The sequence below is a fragment of the Pan paniscus genome, chromosome 12, assembly GCF_029289425.2.
Source record: "Pan paniscus chromosome 12, NHGRI_mPanPan1-v2.0_pri, whole genome shotgun sequence".
NCBI classification, from domain to species: domain Eukaryota; kingdom Metazoa; phylum Chordata; class Mammalia; order Primates; family Hominidae; genus Pan; species Pan paniscus.
The window spans coordinates 17,186,793-17,205,802 of NC_073261.2; the positions used below are offsets into that span (position 1 = coordinate 17,186,793).

The 19,010-nt window shown below is 37.1% G+C and overlaps 1 protein-coding gene across 7 annotated transcripts in view; it reads right to left on the bottom strand.

Annotated features, from left to right (window-relative positions):
• ACOXL (acyl-CoA oxidase like) overlaps positions 1–19,010 on the bottom strand; it is a 388,168-nt gene that overhangs the window by 221,935 nt on the left and 147,223 nt on the right. The window contains exon 11 of one of the 7 annotated variants that reach the window (XM_055107423.2): positions 10,088–10,093. The exons of 5 other annotated variants lie outside the window; for them this stretch is intronic. In XM_055107423.2, the coding sequence (XP_054963398.1) occupies positions 10,088–10,093 (6 nt within the window). Of the gene's footprint in view, positions 1–9,881; positions 11,119–19,010 lie in introns of those variants that run through there. One more of the 7 variants, XM_057301244.1, reaches the window with a different exon arrangement.

Sequence of the window (19,010 nt, forward strand, 5' to 3'; positions counted from 1 at the left end):
TCCTGATGTTAGTAATTTGTGTAGTCTCTTTTTTCTTTGACAGTCTCACTGTCAAAACGTTTGTCAATTTTATTAATCTTTTCAAAGGACCATTTATTTGTTCACTGATATTCTCTATTGTTCTGTTTTCCATTTCATTGATTTCTGCGCTTATCTTTATTACTTTATTCTTTTTGCTTCTTTTCCACGTATTTTGTTCTTCTTTTTCTAGGTTCTTGCTATAGTTTGAATATGTACCCCCAAAATTCATGTGTTGGAAATGTAATCCCCAATGCAACAGTGTTGGGAGGTGAGGCCTAACGAGAGGTGTTTAGGTCATAAGGGCTCTGCCCTCATAATAGGCTAATGCTGTTGTAAAGGGATTGATGAGAGGAGTGCACTCTATTTTGACCTCTCTTGCTCTTCTGCCTTCTGCCATGTGAGGACTCAGCATTCTTGTTCTTTAGAGGACATAGCAGGAGGGCCCTTAAAAGATGCCAGGGCCTTGATCTAGGACTTCCCAGTCTCCAGAACTATAAGAAATAAATTTCTGTGGTATTGTTATAACAGCACAAAATGGACTAAAAAGACCATTCTTTAAGTGAGAGCTTAGATATTGATTTGAGACTTTTCCTCATTTCTAATATATGCATTTAGCACATTTAGTGTTACAAAATTTTCCTCTCAGCACTGCTTTAGCTGTGCCCTACAATTTTTGATATATATTTTCAGTTCCATCTAGTTCAACATATTTTTTAAAAATTTTCCTGAGAGTTCCTCTTTTTACTATTAGTTATTTAGAATTGTGTTGTTTATTTAGGAAGTGCTGATGAGTTTTCCCGTTATCTTTGTTACAAAGTTCTAGTTTGAATACATCATGGTCAGAGAACTCACTCTGTATGACTTCAATTTTTAAAAATTTGTTGCAGTTTTTTTTTTCTGGATAAGATATGGTGTATCTTGGTAATGTCAGGTGAGCACTCTAAAAGAAGGTGTACTCTACTTTTGGTGGATGAAGTGTTCTATAAATGTCAATTAGATCCTATTGGCTGATAGTATTGTTGAGTTTTTCTATATTCATGCTGACTTTCTGCCTAGTTCCATCAATTGTTGAGAAAGGACTGTTGAAGTCTCCTACTACAACTGTAGATTGGTCTATAGTCCTTTCAGTTCTGTTAGTTTTCACTTCACATATTTTGCAGGCTGTGCTGTGTTTTACATAGACATTTAAGATTACTGTATCATCTTGATGGATTGACCCTTTTAATCATTACTGAATGTCCTTTTATTATCTCTGAAAATTTACTTTTCCCCAAAGTCTACTTTATATGAAATTTAAGTAGCCACTCCTTCTTTTTTTGGCAAATCTTTGCATGATATGTCTTTTTTCATTCTTTGACATTTAACCTGCCTTGTTACATTTGAAGTGAGTTTCTTATAGACAGCATAGAGTTCAGTTACGTTTTTAAATACACTTTGTCAAGCTCTATTTTTTAACTGAATTATTTGACCATTTACATTTAATGTAATTATTGATATGTTAGGGCTTAAGTCTGACTTTTTAAAATGTTTTCTCTGTTTTTCATTTCTGTTTTATTTTTCTTGCCTTTCTTTAGGTTACTTGAATATTTTCTAAAATTCCATTTTGATGCACCTATAGTGTTTGTGAGTATATGTCTTTGTATAGGTTTTTTTCCTGGTTGCTCTAACTATTACAATGTTATATACATAACTCATTACAGCCTACTTGGGGCAGAATTTTACCAGTTCAAACCAAGTACAGAAAACTTAACTCTTTTATATCTCTTTTCTTTCCCCTGTGTATAATTGTCTTAAATATTTCTTCTATTCATTTAGAACCACATCAGGCAGTGTATTAACTTTTGCTTACTGCCAAACATAATTTAGAGAACTCAAGAGGTGATGGAAAGTCTATTGTATTTGTGTGTTTTTTGTTTGTTTTGCTTACTATAGAATTTTGTGGTTCCAAGGTTCTTTCTTTTATTGTTTCCTTTCTGTTTAGAAAAATTTCCTTAGCAATTCTTTTAGGATTGCTAGTAACAAATTCTTTTAGTTTCCCTTCATCTGAAAGTGCCTTGATTTCCTTTTCACTCCTGAATGATATTTTTACTGGATATAGAATTCTGGCTCGATAGTTCTTTCAGTGCCTGAAAAATGTCATGCCACTTTTTTTCTGGCCTCCATGGTTTTTGATGTAAAATTTGCTATGATTCCAATTGTTTCTCTCTCTCTCTATTGTTTTCAAGATTTTTTCTTTGTCTTTAGTTTTTGGATGTTTCACTATGATGGGTGTTGGTGTGAATTGTTCTGGGTTATCCTGTTTGAGGTTTGCTTAGCTTCTTTAATCGATAGATATGTCTTTTGTCAAATTTGGGAAGTCAGCCATTATTTCTTTGAGCACTTTTTCAGCCCTCCTATTTCATTCTTTTTTCTGAGACTTGAAAGACACAAATGTTAGATCTTTTGTTAAAGTTCCACAAGTTCCTGAGACTTTTTCTTTATTTCCTTTTTTTCCAGGCTATATTCTGTTTAGATTTGGTAATTTCTATAGTTCCATCTTCTAGTTTACTGATTCTTTCCTCTGTCCTCTTTATTTTTCTGTTGAGGCCATCCAATTAGTTTTTCCTTTAGGTTAATATATTTTTCCATTTGAAAATTTTCACTTGGTTCTGCTTTATATCTTCTATTTGTTTGCTTAGACTTTCTATTTTCTGCTGAGATTTTTTCATGTTTCAGCATGTTTGTCATTTCTCTTTTTGAAACATTTTTATCATGGCTTCTTTAAAATATTTTTCAGGTTACTCTAACATCTCTGTTATTTTGGTGTTAGCACCTATTGATTTTCTTTACTCATTCAGTTTAAGATATACCTGATTCTTGATATAGTGAGTGATTTTCATTTGAAACTGTATATTTTCATGTTATATTGTGAGACTCTAGATCTTATTTAAGCATCTGGTCTGACTGTATTGTGGCAGGGAAAGGAGTCATTACTGATAGGCAGAGGTAGAAGTGCAGGTTCCCCACTTGTTCTCTATTACCCAAGTGATGGTGCTGGGCTCCTCATTACTGCTAGGGAGGGGCAGGAGTTCTGGCTCCCCATATAGGCTTTACTGGCACAGCAGTGGGTGTAGTGTCATAATTGCTGAAGAGTAGTAACAGTTCTAACTCTAGTTGGCCTCCTGTAACACCACCACTGCAGGAGGTGGCAGGAGTTGTCTAGGTTGAGGTAGGTGTCCAGGATCCCCACATGGTCTCTCCTGAAGCCACAGGTGCTAGGGCCTGTTACTTCCTAGCAGGGCAGGGATACCAGTCCCAGATCCCTGTTTGGCTTTTATTTGACACCACCCTGATAATGGAGTTACGGAACCTCATTACAGCCTGGGGAGGGCAGAAGTCTATACTCCCCACTCAGCTTTTGTTGGCATGGATGGGGTGGGACACCAGTTTTTTTGGTGGTGTTTGACTGAAGTAGAACATTTGGCTAAAAGTTTTCTGTCTTGGTGGGTGTCCCATTTCTGGTCCTCTGGCTAGAGAAAGCAGGCTCATTTGGGCTTTTTTTTTTTTTTTGGTCTGTTCCTACTAGTGATTCTGGGTGGTCAGCTTCACCAGTACCTTGTCTAGGAAAAATAAGACAAAAAGAAAACCAGAGAGCTCTCTATTGCATCATTCTTGTCTCCACCTTTCAAAGTCTTCTTAGATCTGTTCTATTTATGATGTCCAGGCTTTTTAGTTGTTGTGGGAGGAATAGAGAAAAGTATACCCACTACATTTTCCTGAAAGTAAGTTCTATTGCAGGTTTCAAATATGACATATTTAGATACGACTTTTAGAAAGTTCACCTGGCAGAAGTGTGAAAACTGACTGATAATGTTAAATTTATTTAGCTTCCATATAAAGAGCGATAAACAACAGAGACAAAGAGAGAGAAAGAGAGGCCATGCACAGATGTTAATACGTAACACATATGTCATATTTTCTCCCTTTAAAAAATATCTCTCAAAGATGTACTACTAATTTAATAATAATCTATGAGGAATAAGAAAATATTACATGGTAAATGTGTGCACAATTACAGACATCTCAATGTCAAAATAAAAAAACAGACAGGTATATATGCTACAATCAAGGGATAACGAATATCTTCAACATATATTAACATATTCAATTAGGGCTATATCATGAAGAGGTCTATATCCTGCTTTTCTATTTACCTAATATTCCGTTGTATGCAATTCCTCTTGTCATTAACTATACTTGAAGGCATAATTTTCATGATTATTTCCTTAGGGTAAATTTATAGAAAACTATTACTGTATCAAAACATGCAAACTTTTTTTAAAGCCCTTGACACATCACCAACTCACTCTCCAGAAAGATTATATCAATTTTTATTCCTTCTCCCAGTGTATAACTTGCCTATCTTAATACATTCCTACCAAAGCTGAGTATTTTTCCTTTCAAATGACTTTGCTAATTCAACAAAGTAAAATATTATCTCATTTTAATTTGCCTTTTTTTGATTATTAATTTTTCTATCTTATATGCATATTAATTATTAGCTATGTATATGTCTTCTTCAAATCGTCCATAGCTTGCCCATTTATATACTGTGGTATTAGCATTTTTCTTACTTATTTATAGAAGCTCTTTACATATTAAAAAAATTAAACCATTGGTAGTCATATTTGTTTGGATGTCTCTACTGTGACATAGTTTTAGCTTTGCTTTTGAAATATGTACACTTTTAATTTTTATATAAACAATTTAACCTAATACTTTTGCTTTGGGATTTTTTCCTATTAGAAGCATTTTTTAACTGTATGAAATGTTGGGTCACTTATTTTACTTTGCCTATGTTACTCTGTGGTTTGTTTTAACTTTTAAAGATGAGCAGAGGTGAGAGATGTAGGTCTACCCCAGTGGGATATGGGAATAAATCTACCAACACAGTTAACTGCAGCAAGTGCCACTAGGCTGACCCAAGAAAGATCTATGAAGGTGAACAGGCTCCTGTTTATATCTGCTTAAAATAGCCATTCCCTCTTCCCAGACAATTCCCTTGATCTTCCTCCTTCCAACTGACTTGACAGACAAGTCCTTGCTTTAACCTCTCTCCCACTTTATTTTCTAATCTGCCAGGAAGTTAATACAAGTCCTGAGCCTCCCTGGATATAGCTTTTTTCAGGCATCCCTTTTTCATCTTTGATTTTACAATTGAAAAAATAAGTAAAAGCAAACTTTACTGTTTTGTTGGCAACAGAATATGTGTCTTCAGTGCACAGGAATATTTTCCTAAGAGAAAAAAAATCCTGGGGTGGGTCTATTATAATAACCACCCCTCCGAGCAAAAACTAAACACTTCATCCTCCATTTAAAACTTTCTGGTGACCCAGTTGTTGAGCGCCATTTATGTCCAACATCTGGATGTCAGGTGTTGGATGAACACATCTGTCATCAAGGCCCAGAGCACAGCAATGAGAAATCCCCTCAGCTGGAGCCAGCCAACAGACCCCTGACTGGTTTGCTACCCCTCAGCCACAGATTAATCTGCATGGTACCTAATACAGCTGCAGGTTTCCCAGGACTTCATTTCAGGGCGTTCTTCCTTTGCCACCCAGATTTCACCACCATCCGTTGTCTGCCTAATCTGTTACCTAGCTCCATCCCAAAGGTCAGCACCATCATCTGGGTTATGATAAGCCCATTTCATTTCTTGGTATTGATGTATCCTTGCACATAATTGAAAATTAAAAAGAAAATAACCTGACTCTTGTTATTTCTACAAAAAGCATTTCCAAAATTAACAATGTATTATGCCAGTAACAAAAGCAATTTATGTGATTTGCAGAGATATGGCCTGGGAATAAACTTCCACAAGGTCATTTGAGTTTTTGTGTAAGATCTTTGGATACTAGAAATTATCCAAATCATAGAATGTCAAAGAATGCAACACAAGATGACAGCCTGAGTGAATGCATTTCAAAAAGGCTTGGGGAGGCAAGTGGAAGCTGGACCACAGAGAACCTGCCAAGAGTCAGGAGGCCAAGGTCCTTGTACCACCCCTGTCATGGACTGGACCTGACATAGCAGCTCACTTCTGAACTTTGCTCAAAAACAAAACCCAATTTCATGCCTAGTTCCACTGCTTTTGCTGACCTGTATAAGATGGTACTGATACCAAAGCACTTTCCATTTAATTGCTGAAATTGATTTCTAAAACATTTAAAGTCTCTGGAAACTGCTCTAAGGCATACAGCAAATGGAGGAAGATCTAAATTTCAGTAAAAACAATGAGAGTCTGTAGTATTTGAGCCACAATCCACTTATATTACACTCCCCACCTTACCCCAATAGCTTGGTGTGACAAAAGGTCTTCTCTGGGTAGGTGAATTAAGCATCAAATAGAAAGGCAGGTATTGTCATACTAGATTTTAAAAACAAGTTTCACCTAATTCTCTAGATAAAAGACACATTTTAGATTCAAAGATACAAATAAGTTGAAAGTAAAATGATGGAAAAAAAGATCTATAAATAGCAACCATAAGAGATGAGGTGAATATATTAATATTGTACAAGATAGACTTTTTAAATACTTATAACTATAATGAGGAAGAGTGTATAATTATCCTTTAGGTATCCAGAAAGCTATTTCTATTTGAAAAGAAGTAACTCTATCTCTACTTGCAGATAACATGATCTTGTATACAGAAAATCCAAAGGAATCCACTGAAATCAGTTAGAATTAAAAAACAAGTTCAGCAAGGTTGTAGGATACAAGATAAATATACAAAAATTCATTGTATTTCTATATACTAATAATGAACAATCCAAAAATGAATTAAAAAGCAATTCCATTTATAATAGCTCCAAAGTAAAAGACTCAGAACAAATTAACAAAAGAAATATAACACATGTGTACTGAAAACAAAAAAAAAGTTGAAAGAAATTAAAGAAGATCTAAATAAATGGAAAGACATTTTATGAAAATGGCAATACTTCCCAAACTGAGCTGCAAGTTCAATGTAATCTCCATCAGAATCCAAGTTTCCTCATTTTTCAGATATCAACAAGATGTACCAAAATTCACATGGGAATTAGAAGGGGCCCAGGAGAGCCAGAGCAATCTTGGAAAAAAAAGAATAATGTTGAAAGACTCACACTTCTCAATTGGAAAACTTGATACACAGCTACAGTAATTAAGAAAAGGTGATACTGGCATAGGATAGACATATAGATCAATGGAATAGAATTGAGAGTCTAGAAATGTATCCTTATATTTATTTCCATTGATTTTTCCTCAAGAGTGCCAAGATAAACAAATGGTGAAAGAATAGTCTTTTCAATGAATAGTATTGAAATAACTGGATATTCACATGAAAAAGAAAGAAGTTTGAGCCCTTCCTCACACCATACAAAAAATTAACTCAAAATGGATCACAGACCTAATGCAGGAGTTAAAACTATAACACTCTTAGAAGATAGCATAGCAGCAAATCCTCATGACCTTGGATTAGGCAATGATTCCTTAGGTATGATACCAAAAGCAAAGATAAGCTGGACTTCATTAAAATTAAAAACTTCTGTGCTTCCAAGGATGTCATCAAGAAAGTTAAAGAAAATCATCAAGAAAGTGAAAAGACAATCTACAGAATGGGAGAAGATATTTGCAAATCATATCTCTCATCATGGAATGATATCTGGAATATATAAAGAACTCATCCAACTCACTAATAAAAAGATCAATTAACAAAATTTTAAACATGGATAAAGAATCTGAACAGACCTTTCTCCAGAGAAGGTATACAAATGGCTAATAAGCACATAAAAAGATGTTCAATATAATTAGTCATTAGGAAAATGTAAATCAAAATCCTAATCAGATACTACTGCACATCCATTAGAATGGTTATAAAAGGCAGATAATAGCAAGTATGGCGAGTATGTGGAGAAATTGAAATACATACTGCTGGTGAGAATATATAATGGTGCAGCTACATTGAAAAAATATTTGGTGGTTCCTCAAAATGTTAAACATAGAGTTACCATTTGACGTAGCAATTCCATTACAAGGTAGAGAAATAAAAACATGCATGACTGTTGATAGGAGCATATTCACACTAGCCAAAAAGTGGAAGCAACCCAATGTCCATCAGTTGATGAATGGATTAATAAAATGTGGTATAGGTGTACAAAGGAATATTATTTGGAATATAAAAAGAAATGAAATTCCAATACATGCTGTGACACACTTGAATCTGGAAAACTGTAGGCCAAGTGAATGACATCAGTTCCAAAAGACCACCTATTATATGATTTTATTAAAATGAAACGGCCAGAATAGGTAAATCTATAGAGACAGAAAGTGGATTTGTTCTTGTCTAAGGCTGCAGGGAGGGGTAATTGGGAGTGACTACTAAAGAATACAGGGTTTCTTTCAAGGGTTGATAGAAATGTAAAATTAGATTGTGGTGATGGCTGCACAACACATTGAAGACACTAAAAGCCATCATATGGCATACCTTAAATGAAACAATTTTACACAATGTGGATGATATATCAATAAAGCTGTTGTTTTAAAAAAATTAGTTGGGGTGGTTAATTTTACTTCATCATGGGCTCTTGAATTTCCACTTGCTGCTACTGATGAGGCACTGCCTGCATCTCATCATAGGTGTTTAGACATCCATGTGGCACTTTGTGCAGTCGTGTGGTAAATGCACAGAGTGCTAGTAGGTTCTATACAGTTGAGTGCAAAATAGCAATTAAAACGTCCTCGGATGTTCATTTTGATGATAAAGTAGAAGACTTCTGAAATGCAAGACAAAACTCACTTCAGGAACACTCCATGCAGAAGGTATTCTAAATTTGGCTGTGTTATTAAACTAATTTCTTGAACAAAAGCTACTGGTCTGGCGTCTTTGGTTTTTCCTGCAATTCTCTTTAGACAGACAGGTTTGCTCTCCTAACTATGAATTTTCTTTTGCTTGTACATTATTCATAAGTTTTAAATGGCACCTTCTGTCACAGTTTTACCCCAGACACTAAAAACTTCTTTCAAGTTCCATTATAATTTGAATCTGCAATTTCCTCCTCCTAAGCAAACCACAAAAGTACCTTAAGTTCAAATGAGATCTTTGCTTTTCCTCCCTGTCCTCCAGGCGTAGCCATGACTTTAGATAATCACCAGCCCAAGTAATGGGAAACTAGAAGGATTTAAGACTCACACAGATTGAAATCCATGCCACCAACCTCTAGCACTACGGTCAAGACAAATGGGGCAAAATAAATCAGAAGGACATTCGTGCAGTATCCTATGAGAATATGGGCCCTATTAGTCAGGGTCCATTGACTTTTTCTTGGGATATAGGAAGGGAGGAGTGAAGAAGATTCTGGTTATCATGGAGTGTTGTGTTTAAGTGTACCTGAGATAAAGAAAGGAAACGAGGATTTATGGAGCAACACTCTATCTGCCACATGTGGGCCCTCTGCTGGGTGCATCCACGGGGTACAGCAGTAAATAATCCTTTGAGGGAGGCATTAGTAAACCCAAATTTCTATTATAGCAGAAACCAAGTCCCAGTAAAGCCAAATCATTTGTGTGAAGTCCCAGGACAAGCCTAGGTCGTGTTGGAACTTGATCCTAAACACTTCCCGTCCCTTCCAGTTCCATACTGGGATAATTTTGTGATGGTATACGACCCATTGAGCAGTGCCCAGGGTGATAGGGGTTGGGTTTGGGTCTGCCTTGAGCCATTTACTCTAAAAGAAAGCAAATGCCTGAGATTGTATTGACTATAGAAGCCCCAGCTACAAAAGAAAGAAAACAAATGGAGACTAATCATTAAAACTACACTAAATATTTATCAGCAGAGAAAGTCTTTTGGGAATCACTTAAAATGTTTATTTATTCAAATTACTCAAATAATTGTCTTTCTCTTCAAATAAACTTTGGGAATTTTGTGTGCCTACAGGAGAGGTAAACAGACGCCCTCCAATGTCAGCAAGAGAGCAAATGTTCTCATTATGAAAAACAAAGAAAAGAAACAGCAAAACCTGGATATTATCCAAAAAGATAATGCTGGACTTTCTACTCAAACTAGAAACGCAACACACACTTTAGGGTAACAGTCAATAATGGGGACAGCATGTTGGCTCACACCTATAATCCTAGCACTTTGGGAGGCCAAGGCAGGAGGATCACTAGAGACCAGGAGTCAGAGACCAGCCTGGGCAACAGGGTAAGGCTCCATCTCTACAACTGAAATAAAAATAAAATTAGTTGGGCATGATGGCACATTCCTATAGTTCCAGCTACTCAGGTGGCTGTGGCAGGAGGATTGCCTGAGCTCAGGAGTTCAAGGCTGCAGTGAGCTATGATCATGCCACTACACTCTAGCCTGGGTGACAGAGCAAGACTCTGTCTCTAAAGATAAAAATAAAGTAATAGTAAATTAATTCCCCAAGTTGAAATGCTAGGAATGGCCTCTAGTAATTGGATAACACTGAGCAGCCGGGTGCCTGTCTGTGAGAGGTGGCCACTAGGCTGGGCCCTAGAGCTGGAATTTTTATTCTCTGTTCCCATTGAAAGGTGGGAACATGACCAAGGGATGCAGAGGAACTGAAAGTCAGTGCACTGCCCTTGATATCAGTGGTCTGGTCCTATACAAAAGAATTTTGATGCATTGTGTAACAGAAGCCAATTTTCACTTTCCATATCAGGGAGATCTGGAAATTCAGAACATGGTAACGGAGTCAATGATTTCACTTTCAGATCAGAGTTTTTCCACCCCAGATCGTCCTTGCCAGGCAGAGACAGGCCATCTGCCTGGAGAGACATACACAGCAGACCCGTGGACGCCAGGCCAGCATCTCCTAAGCGGCACTCTGCAGACATCTTGCCACACAACATTCTCAGATAAAAAGTTTGGGATAGTGCAGTGAGAAGCCTATAGGGATCTGTCATGGGAAAACCCAGAACAGTAAGTGGCTGATTTCACGAGCAAGCGTAAGAAACATTAGCAAAAACCAGTTTTCAGGAAATTAGCCTGGTCCACAAGAGGGGCTCAATAAAGACCAGCTGGAGCTGAACAGCAGTTCTGGGAGATGATTCTGGGCCTAGAAAAAGGGACAGAAAAGTGAGATGGCAACAAATTCAGTTCTTCTGCAAGGCTAACTCCAGTCAAAGGCTGAAACTTGGCATTCAGAAGGATAGGGGAGGGACAGACGCCGTGGCTCAAGCCTGTAATCCCAGCATTTTGAGAAGCCGAGGTGGGTGGATCACCTGAGGTTAGGAATTCAAGACCAGCCTGGCCAGCATGGTGAAACCCCATCTCTACTAGAAATACAAAAATATTAGCCAAGCGTGGTGGTGCATGCCAGTAATTCCAGCTAGTCAGGAGGCTGAGGCAGGAGAATCGCTTAAACCCAGGATGTGGAGGCTGCAGTGAGCCAACATCATGCCACTCACTCCAGCCTGCGCAACAGAGTGAGAATCCATTAAAAAAAAAAAAGAAGGATAGGGTAAAGTCCAGAGTCCAAGCCAGTGGGGAAGAATGCTGTGACCATCAGAGAAAATGCCTGTGCAATGTGGCCGACCCATGGTTAAAAATGCCAAACTAGTTTTTAACATTAAATTAATATATGTGTACGGTTTAAAAATTGACATGAGAAGAAGAGACACCCTACTTCTCCACCCCTGCTAACTCCCTATATTATATATCCTACCAGGTAGCACATGTGCCTTCGTGTGCACATGCACATATCCACAAGCACATGCATGTATATATATGGGTTTGGGCCATAATCCCAAAAGATAAAAATCCCAAAAATATACTTCCGGACAAAATAATTTTTAAAATTATTTAAAAGACATTGATTTACATTTTTAAAGGGGGATTGATTTGAGAAACATATAAAAACATGACAGAACACTTCATAGGCCACTTTACACAATAAAACAGGCAATAATAACATACATATTTCTGTATAGACACTCAGATATACTAACAACATTTGCAAGGGTGTAACAGCTATGAGCAGCTGAGCCATATTCCAAAAGAAATAGCTTATACAACTGCATACATCTGAAATATTGTGAGAGACAACCTAAGTTTTTTGATGAGATTGATCAAAAACCTCCATGGATCACCAAAACACCCAAAATACAGAGGTATAAAAAGGACATCGCTTCACTTACTAAGGAAGTTTCAACATTTTTATGTACATACACAATGTTACACACAAAGCTAACGTTGTGATAATGGGCTTTCGTGGAGTCGAATTTGCAAAAAATGCATAAAGCAAATTAAAGCTCTCCAAAAGCCTTTACATACTTTATACCTCCAGTCTTAAAATGATGCAAATATGAAATACAAAGCATAACAAATTGTAAAAAAATAATAATAATAATGCTGACAATTTAAAATAGTGGTGACTAAACAAAAACAACTAAAAAGAAATTCTGATACATGAAAATGTGTATTACAGGGATTAATTATGGGAAAGCGCAGGCATTAAGAGCTGGCCAACTTACATAATCATTAAGTATATTTTGAAGTCTTGCATCAAGAGGAATAGCTGCTTTTTTTTGTTGTTTTAAGGGCCTGGTTCTCCTCAGAGGACAATTTCACATTCATTTCCTACTTGGCCTTGCTCTTTTTGGAATTCTTTTATAATTCAATATACACTGATGTGAGCATCCCTGTTAAATGTTCCCACCTCCTTTGCCATGCTTCTATGTTGTTTTGGGTAAGGAGAAATCCATTCCCCACACACTCATATACAGACCACAAGTTTGGCAGGAGCAACACTTTTGCGTACCTTCCTATCCTACCACACACATAATTATTTTTGAACCAGTCAGTAACTTCCATGGCTTCTTCAGGCAAATGTGGCTCTAATTCATTAAAAGCTCTGGAAATTTCATCAGCTAGAAAGAATGCCAATGCAGATAAAGGAGACATTTTTAAACTGAAGTTTCAATTGTTGCTGTATCTCGTGGCCAATCTACTGATCTGAATTTTCTGCCAAATGCATTGGGCTGAACGGAAAAAACCAACTTTATCGGTAACACCTTGAAATTCACTTTTAGAAGCCTTTATTGAACCTAACTCCAAATCTGTCATTATGGCATGGGGATTCAATTAGATATTGGGCATTTTAGACTTCAGAGATTTAGACTTTAGGAATTTTGATCTTTAAAGATTTCAGCATCTGGGATTACAGCATTTGGGATTGTCTTTTGGGATAATAATCGGCAACATATATTTGTATCCATCCAACCTCTTTACACAAATAGAATCATGCAGTACCTACTCTTCTGTATCTCAGTTTTTTTCACTTAATAACATCTCTCTGAGCTCCTTTTATGTCAGTGCTTAAGGGTGGCAGAATATGTAACCCCTAAATATGCCACTTTGGTAAAAGTATTATATTGAGTAAAAGGCACTGGAAAAACAAAAGATGTAAGAAGGGAATCCTAGTCTCCCCCTTTTCTTTCTGCAAACAGGAGATTAAACTCTCATTTGAAAGATACCCTCCCTGTACCAGGAAAAAGGAAACATTCTTTAATGAGGAGTACGAATTCAGAGAATTCTGGACAAACACACCTTGTTAAGATAGTTCTCATCTTCTTTAGCTTCCTTACATAGTTTAATTTTCCACAACTGCTTCTCTTTGTTCGACCTAGTATAAAAACATTTGGGTTTTGCCACTTTTTTGGGTCTTCTTCTCCTTATAAGAGTTCCCATATTACTTAAAACTTATATAAATGTGTATGCTTTGCTCCTGTTAATCTGTCTTATGTCAATATAATTCTCAGGCCCAGCTGAAAAACCTTAAGATGGTAGAGGTAAAATTTTGTCTCCTCTACAGTGCCTATCACCCATCCTTTCACTTTTTGTAACACCACGTTGTACTCCATCACGTGAATTAACTACTTTTTTTTTAACCAACCTCCCCTAATATTTAAGTGTGTACTATATGTGTCTATGATAAATAATGCAATTCTTTAATATACATACTTTTTTCTCTCATACAAAGGATGGAGTATGTCTTTAAGTACATTTCTAGAAAAGAAATTTCTAGTTCAAAGGCAGCATGTATGAACAATTTTCATAAATATTGAAAATCAAGGCTATTGAAGTAATAATAAAATATATTTAAATCAGATAGGAAGTATTACTCATTCCTAAACATAAAATAGCACTTAGAGTTGTGTGTGTTAAGAAGGCTGATATGGCTGGAATGGACTGCTTAGGAAAGTAACCCAAGATGATGCTGGAGAGGCAGGCAGAGGCCAGATAATGAAAGACCTTCTGAGAAAGAATTTTACTGTCCAAAGTTAGGACACTTAACTAAAAAGGATGCTATTAAAAAGTATTCTCGCCAACAGGAGCAAACCAGGACTATCCTATGCACACCAGACAAATGTGTGCCCTGCGTTTAGGACTGATTATTAAGAGTGATGAAAGGGGGCCAGGCGTAGTGGCTCACGCCTGTATTCCCAGTACTTTGGGATGCCGAGGCGGGCAGATTGCTTGGGGCTACGAGTTTGAGACCAGCCTGGCCAACATGATGAAACCCCGTCTCTACTAAAAATACAAAAATTAGCTAGGCATGGTGGCATATGCCTGTAATCCCAGTTTCTTGGGAGGCTAAGGCACAAGAATTGCTTGAACCCAGGAAGTGGAGTTTGCAATGAGCCAAGATGGTGTCACTGTACTCCAGCCTGGGCAACAGAGTGAGATCGTCTCAAAAAAAAAAACAAAAAAACAAAAAAACCAGTGACAAAAAGGGCATGGAATGCCTTCTGCAGAGACTCACACAGAGTGAATGGAGGGATGGGACACTGGAAACCTGCACAAAGTTGTTGTGGAAAAGGCACTGTTACATCAGTGGGGGTCTACCCAGAGAAAGCTGAGCCAGAAACTGGTAAATGAACCTTAATATGAGAAACAATCTTTGAAATACATGCAAACAACTTTGTTAACATGGGTCTTTTACTCCGATAGTTGGGGATTGCCGAATGATATTCTGAGAAATATGCACTATCAAAATTGACCTAAAACAAAGAGAAAACTGATTAGATCAATGATCAATAAAAGGCCTGAAAAGGTCATCAAAAAGGAGCATAGGCCATTCCATGGAGGAATGATGGTCTTTTCAATAAAGGGACCTGGAACAGTTGGATACCCACATGCAACAAAGTGAATTTTGACCCATACCTTACACTACATGCAAAAATTAAGGAAAAAAATCAGCCATTAACTTAAATGTAAAACCTAAAACTATATAAATTCTAGAAAATAAACAAAAGATAATCTTTGTGGCTTTGGGTTAGAAAGACATTTCTTAGATACAAAACCAAAAGACCTTTTATGATCCATAAAAGAAAAAAATAATATGTTGGGTTTTATGAAAATTAAAAACTTCTGCCCTTTGAAAAACACTATTAAGAGAACAAAAAGACAAGCCACATGCTGGCAGAAAATATTTGCAAAAGGCATATCTGATAAAGCGCTTGTATTCAAAATATATAAAGAACCCTTAAAACTCACCAATATGAAACAAAGCCAATTTTTTTTAAATGGTGAAAGATTTGAACAGATAACTAAAGAAAATAAATGGATAGCAAACAAGCGTAGGCAAATAAAAGATGTTCAGTGTCATTTGTCTCAGGGAAATGAAAATGAAACCCACAATGAGATACCACTACACACTATTGGAATCACTCAAATTGAAAAGACTGACCACGCTAAGGATTGTTGAGAGTGTGGAGCAACTGGAACTCTCATACGCCGCTGTCGGGAAAGTAACATGGTACACCACTTAAAACTGTTGTGGTTTCTCCGAAAGTTAAACATACACCTACTACATGATCTAACCATTCTATTCTTATTTGCCTGAGAGAAAAGATAGCCTATGTCCCTAAAAAAGACTTATATGCAAATGTTCATAGCAGCATTATTGGAAATAGCTCCCCAATAAAAAAAAAACCCAATGTCCCTCAGGTAAAGGGGTAAACAAACTGTGATACATCCATGCAACTGAATATGAATCTACAATGAAAAGGAATTAACTACTGATACATGAATGGATCTCAAAATAATTACACTGATTAAAAGAAGAATCAATCAGACTGAAATGAGTACATACTGTATTCTTCCACCCACATAAAACTCTAGAAAATGCAAGGTAACTGATAGTTATGGAAAGCAGATTATTGGTTGCCTGGCGATGGGAGAGAAAAGCGAGAGGATGGGAGAGAGAGATTATGGAGAGACATAAGGAAACTTTTGAGGGTGATGAATATGTTGATTATTTTGATTGTGGTGATGGTGCCATGAACGTGAAAACTATCAATCGTACATTTTAAACACGCACAGTTTATTGTATGTTAATTATACCTTAATAAAGCATATATATATATATATATATGATTACAAAGAAAACAGGTTATATTAAAAGAGTTAACAAAATAATTTTTGGAAAGCAATTTATGATATAATTTTTAAGTTACCAGAGATTTATCCCTAAAGAGCATCAGACACAAATAATTTAATAATTTCACAAGTGAATCTAGAAAACCTCAAGAGAGAAGTAATTCATGTTTTACAGGAAGAGTCTTGGATCTGTGGAATTCACTAGAAAACCCTGAAGCAACCTCCTGTATATCTACATATATGATATATATGTGTGTATATATACACACATACATATACATATAAATATATATATATGAACTGTTCAATAAAATGGTGTAGGGAAAACTGGCTATCTACTTGGAAAAAATATATTAGAAACTTAAAAATAATCTTCTAATGATCTCAAAAGTGAAATGTAGTAAAAAGTATAAAAAATTTTAGAAAGAAAAATTCGGAGATATTTGTGTAGTCCCACATGAAGAAGTTCTTCCTAAGAGATTAAAAATCCAGAAACAATGAGGAAAACAAAACTAAACCAGATTTGCCATACCCAATGTCAGTGAAGGTGGGAGAAAGGAGCCTCCTCAATCTCAGGAGTTTCATTGATGGAGTCTTGTTGTTGTTGTTATCACTGAGACAGGGTCTCACTCTGTTGCCTAGGTTGGAGTGCAATGGTGCCATCACAGCTCACTCCAATCTTGGCCTCCCAGGCTCGAGTAATCCTCTCACCTCAGCCTCCCAAAGTGCTGGGATTACAGACATGAGCCACTGTGCTCGGCCAGTAGAGTCTTTTGCAGAGCAGTTTGGCAATGTTTAAATTGCCACAGTTGTATGTAACAACTCTAGCTCCAAGAATCCATCCTACAGAAACAGTCACATATGGACACAGATACACATGTACAAAGTCACTCACCACAGCCTTGTTTGTGTAATGGTGGAACAAAAAGCATAAAAACAGAAGTGTGTGTCAGTAGAAGGATTGTTACATAAATTCTGGTCTATCTAAACAATGGCACAATAACATAAACCCTATTGAAAGATTTTTAAGACACACTGCTAAGTTTAAAAAAGAAACTGGCAGAACAATTCATACAGTTCGAATTAAATGCATTGTAGGTGAGAAGGATACTTGCTCCCTGTGACTAGGACTATCACGCTGGGAAGGTGAATGGGGACTGAGAGGGGACAGGGAGGGCACTCTTCACTCTATGTCTATGTCTGCATTTCTTGTATCTTTTACAACATCCATTCTTTTTTCCTTTCTTTTCTTTTCTTTTTTTTTTTTTTTTTTTTGTTTGAGACAGAGTCTCACTCTGTCGCCCACGCTGGAATGCAGTGCAGTGGTACAAACTCGGTCACTGCAACCTCCACCTCCCAGGTTCAAGCAATTCTCCTGCCTCAGCCTCCTGAGTAGCTGGGATTACAGGCACCTGCCACCATGCTTGGCTAATTTTTGTATTTTTAGTAGAGACGGGGTTTCACCATGTTGGCCAGGGTGGTCTTGAACTCCTGACCTTAGGTGATCCACCTGCCCTCAGCCTCCCAAAGTGCTGGGGTTACAGGCATGACCCACCACGCCCAGCCCTTTTTTCCTTTCAATCTATGTCTTTTCCTCTATTCATTTGGAAATTATATAGTCTGTTTCTATTCTTCTAGTGGCCACCATAGACATTTCAGCATGCATATTTAACCCAGTGGAACCTCAGTTGCCCTTGTTACTGAGCAAAAAAAGGCCCTAAGTGCTTGGCTCCAGACATGCACCTCACACAACTGTTCTGGAGCGTTTAAGTTCTACCCTCCCACAAATCAGTCAATACCGTTACTGATTTCAACATTTGATGGCAGTGTAGATTAAATACATGTTAATCAATTTATCTGTTCATGTCTTCTTGCAACCCATCTCATTCTTCGAAGATTATTTTCTTTATTCCTGAAGAATATTCTTCAGTTCTTTTCCGGGAGAGATTGTTGGTAATATATGTTCTCAGTTTGTACTCTGAAGTGTCTTCATTTTGCTTTCTCAAAAGAGGATTTCTTTAAGTAGAAATCCTAGGCTACATCATTTTTCCTTCAACGGTTTGAAGCTTCCATGGCATGGACATCTGCCTTGAGCTGTTGCTGAAGACAGCCTCTCAGTCCAGCTGCTGTCCTGGTGTGGGAAATCTATCATCTCTCTTGGGCAACCTGCTCTTCAGTTCAATACAATGGGATTGGATGTGGGCTTCTTAAATTCATTTTCTTTGGATTTGATTGGGCTTCTGACTCAAAAATTGTGTCCTTTATCAATTCTGAAACATTCTCAACCAATATTTCTTTTAGTGGTTCCTCCTCTTATTTATCTGCATTTCCTATTACTTTTTGTTTTGTTTTGACTTTTTTTTTTTTTTTTTAACGGAGTCTCGCCCTGTCGCCCAGGCTGGAGGGTAGTGGCGTGATCTCAGCTCACCGCAACCTCCGCCTCCCAGGATGAAGCAATTCTCTGCCTCAGCCTCCCGAGTAGCTGGAATTACAGGCACCCGCCACCATGCCTGGCTAATTTTTGTGTTTTTAGTAGAGACGGGGTTTAACCATCTTTGCCAGGCT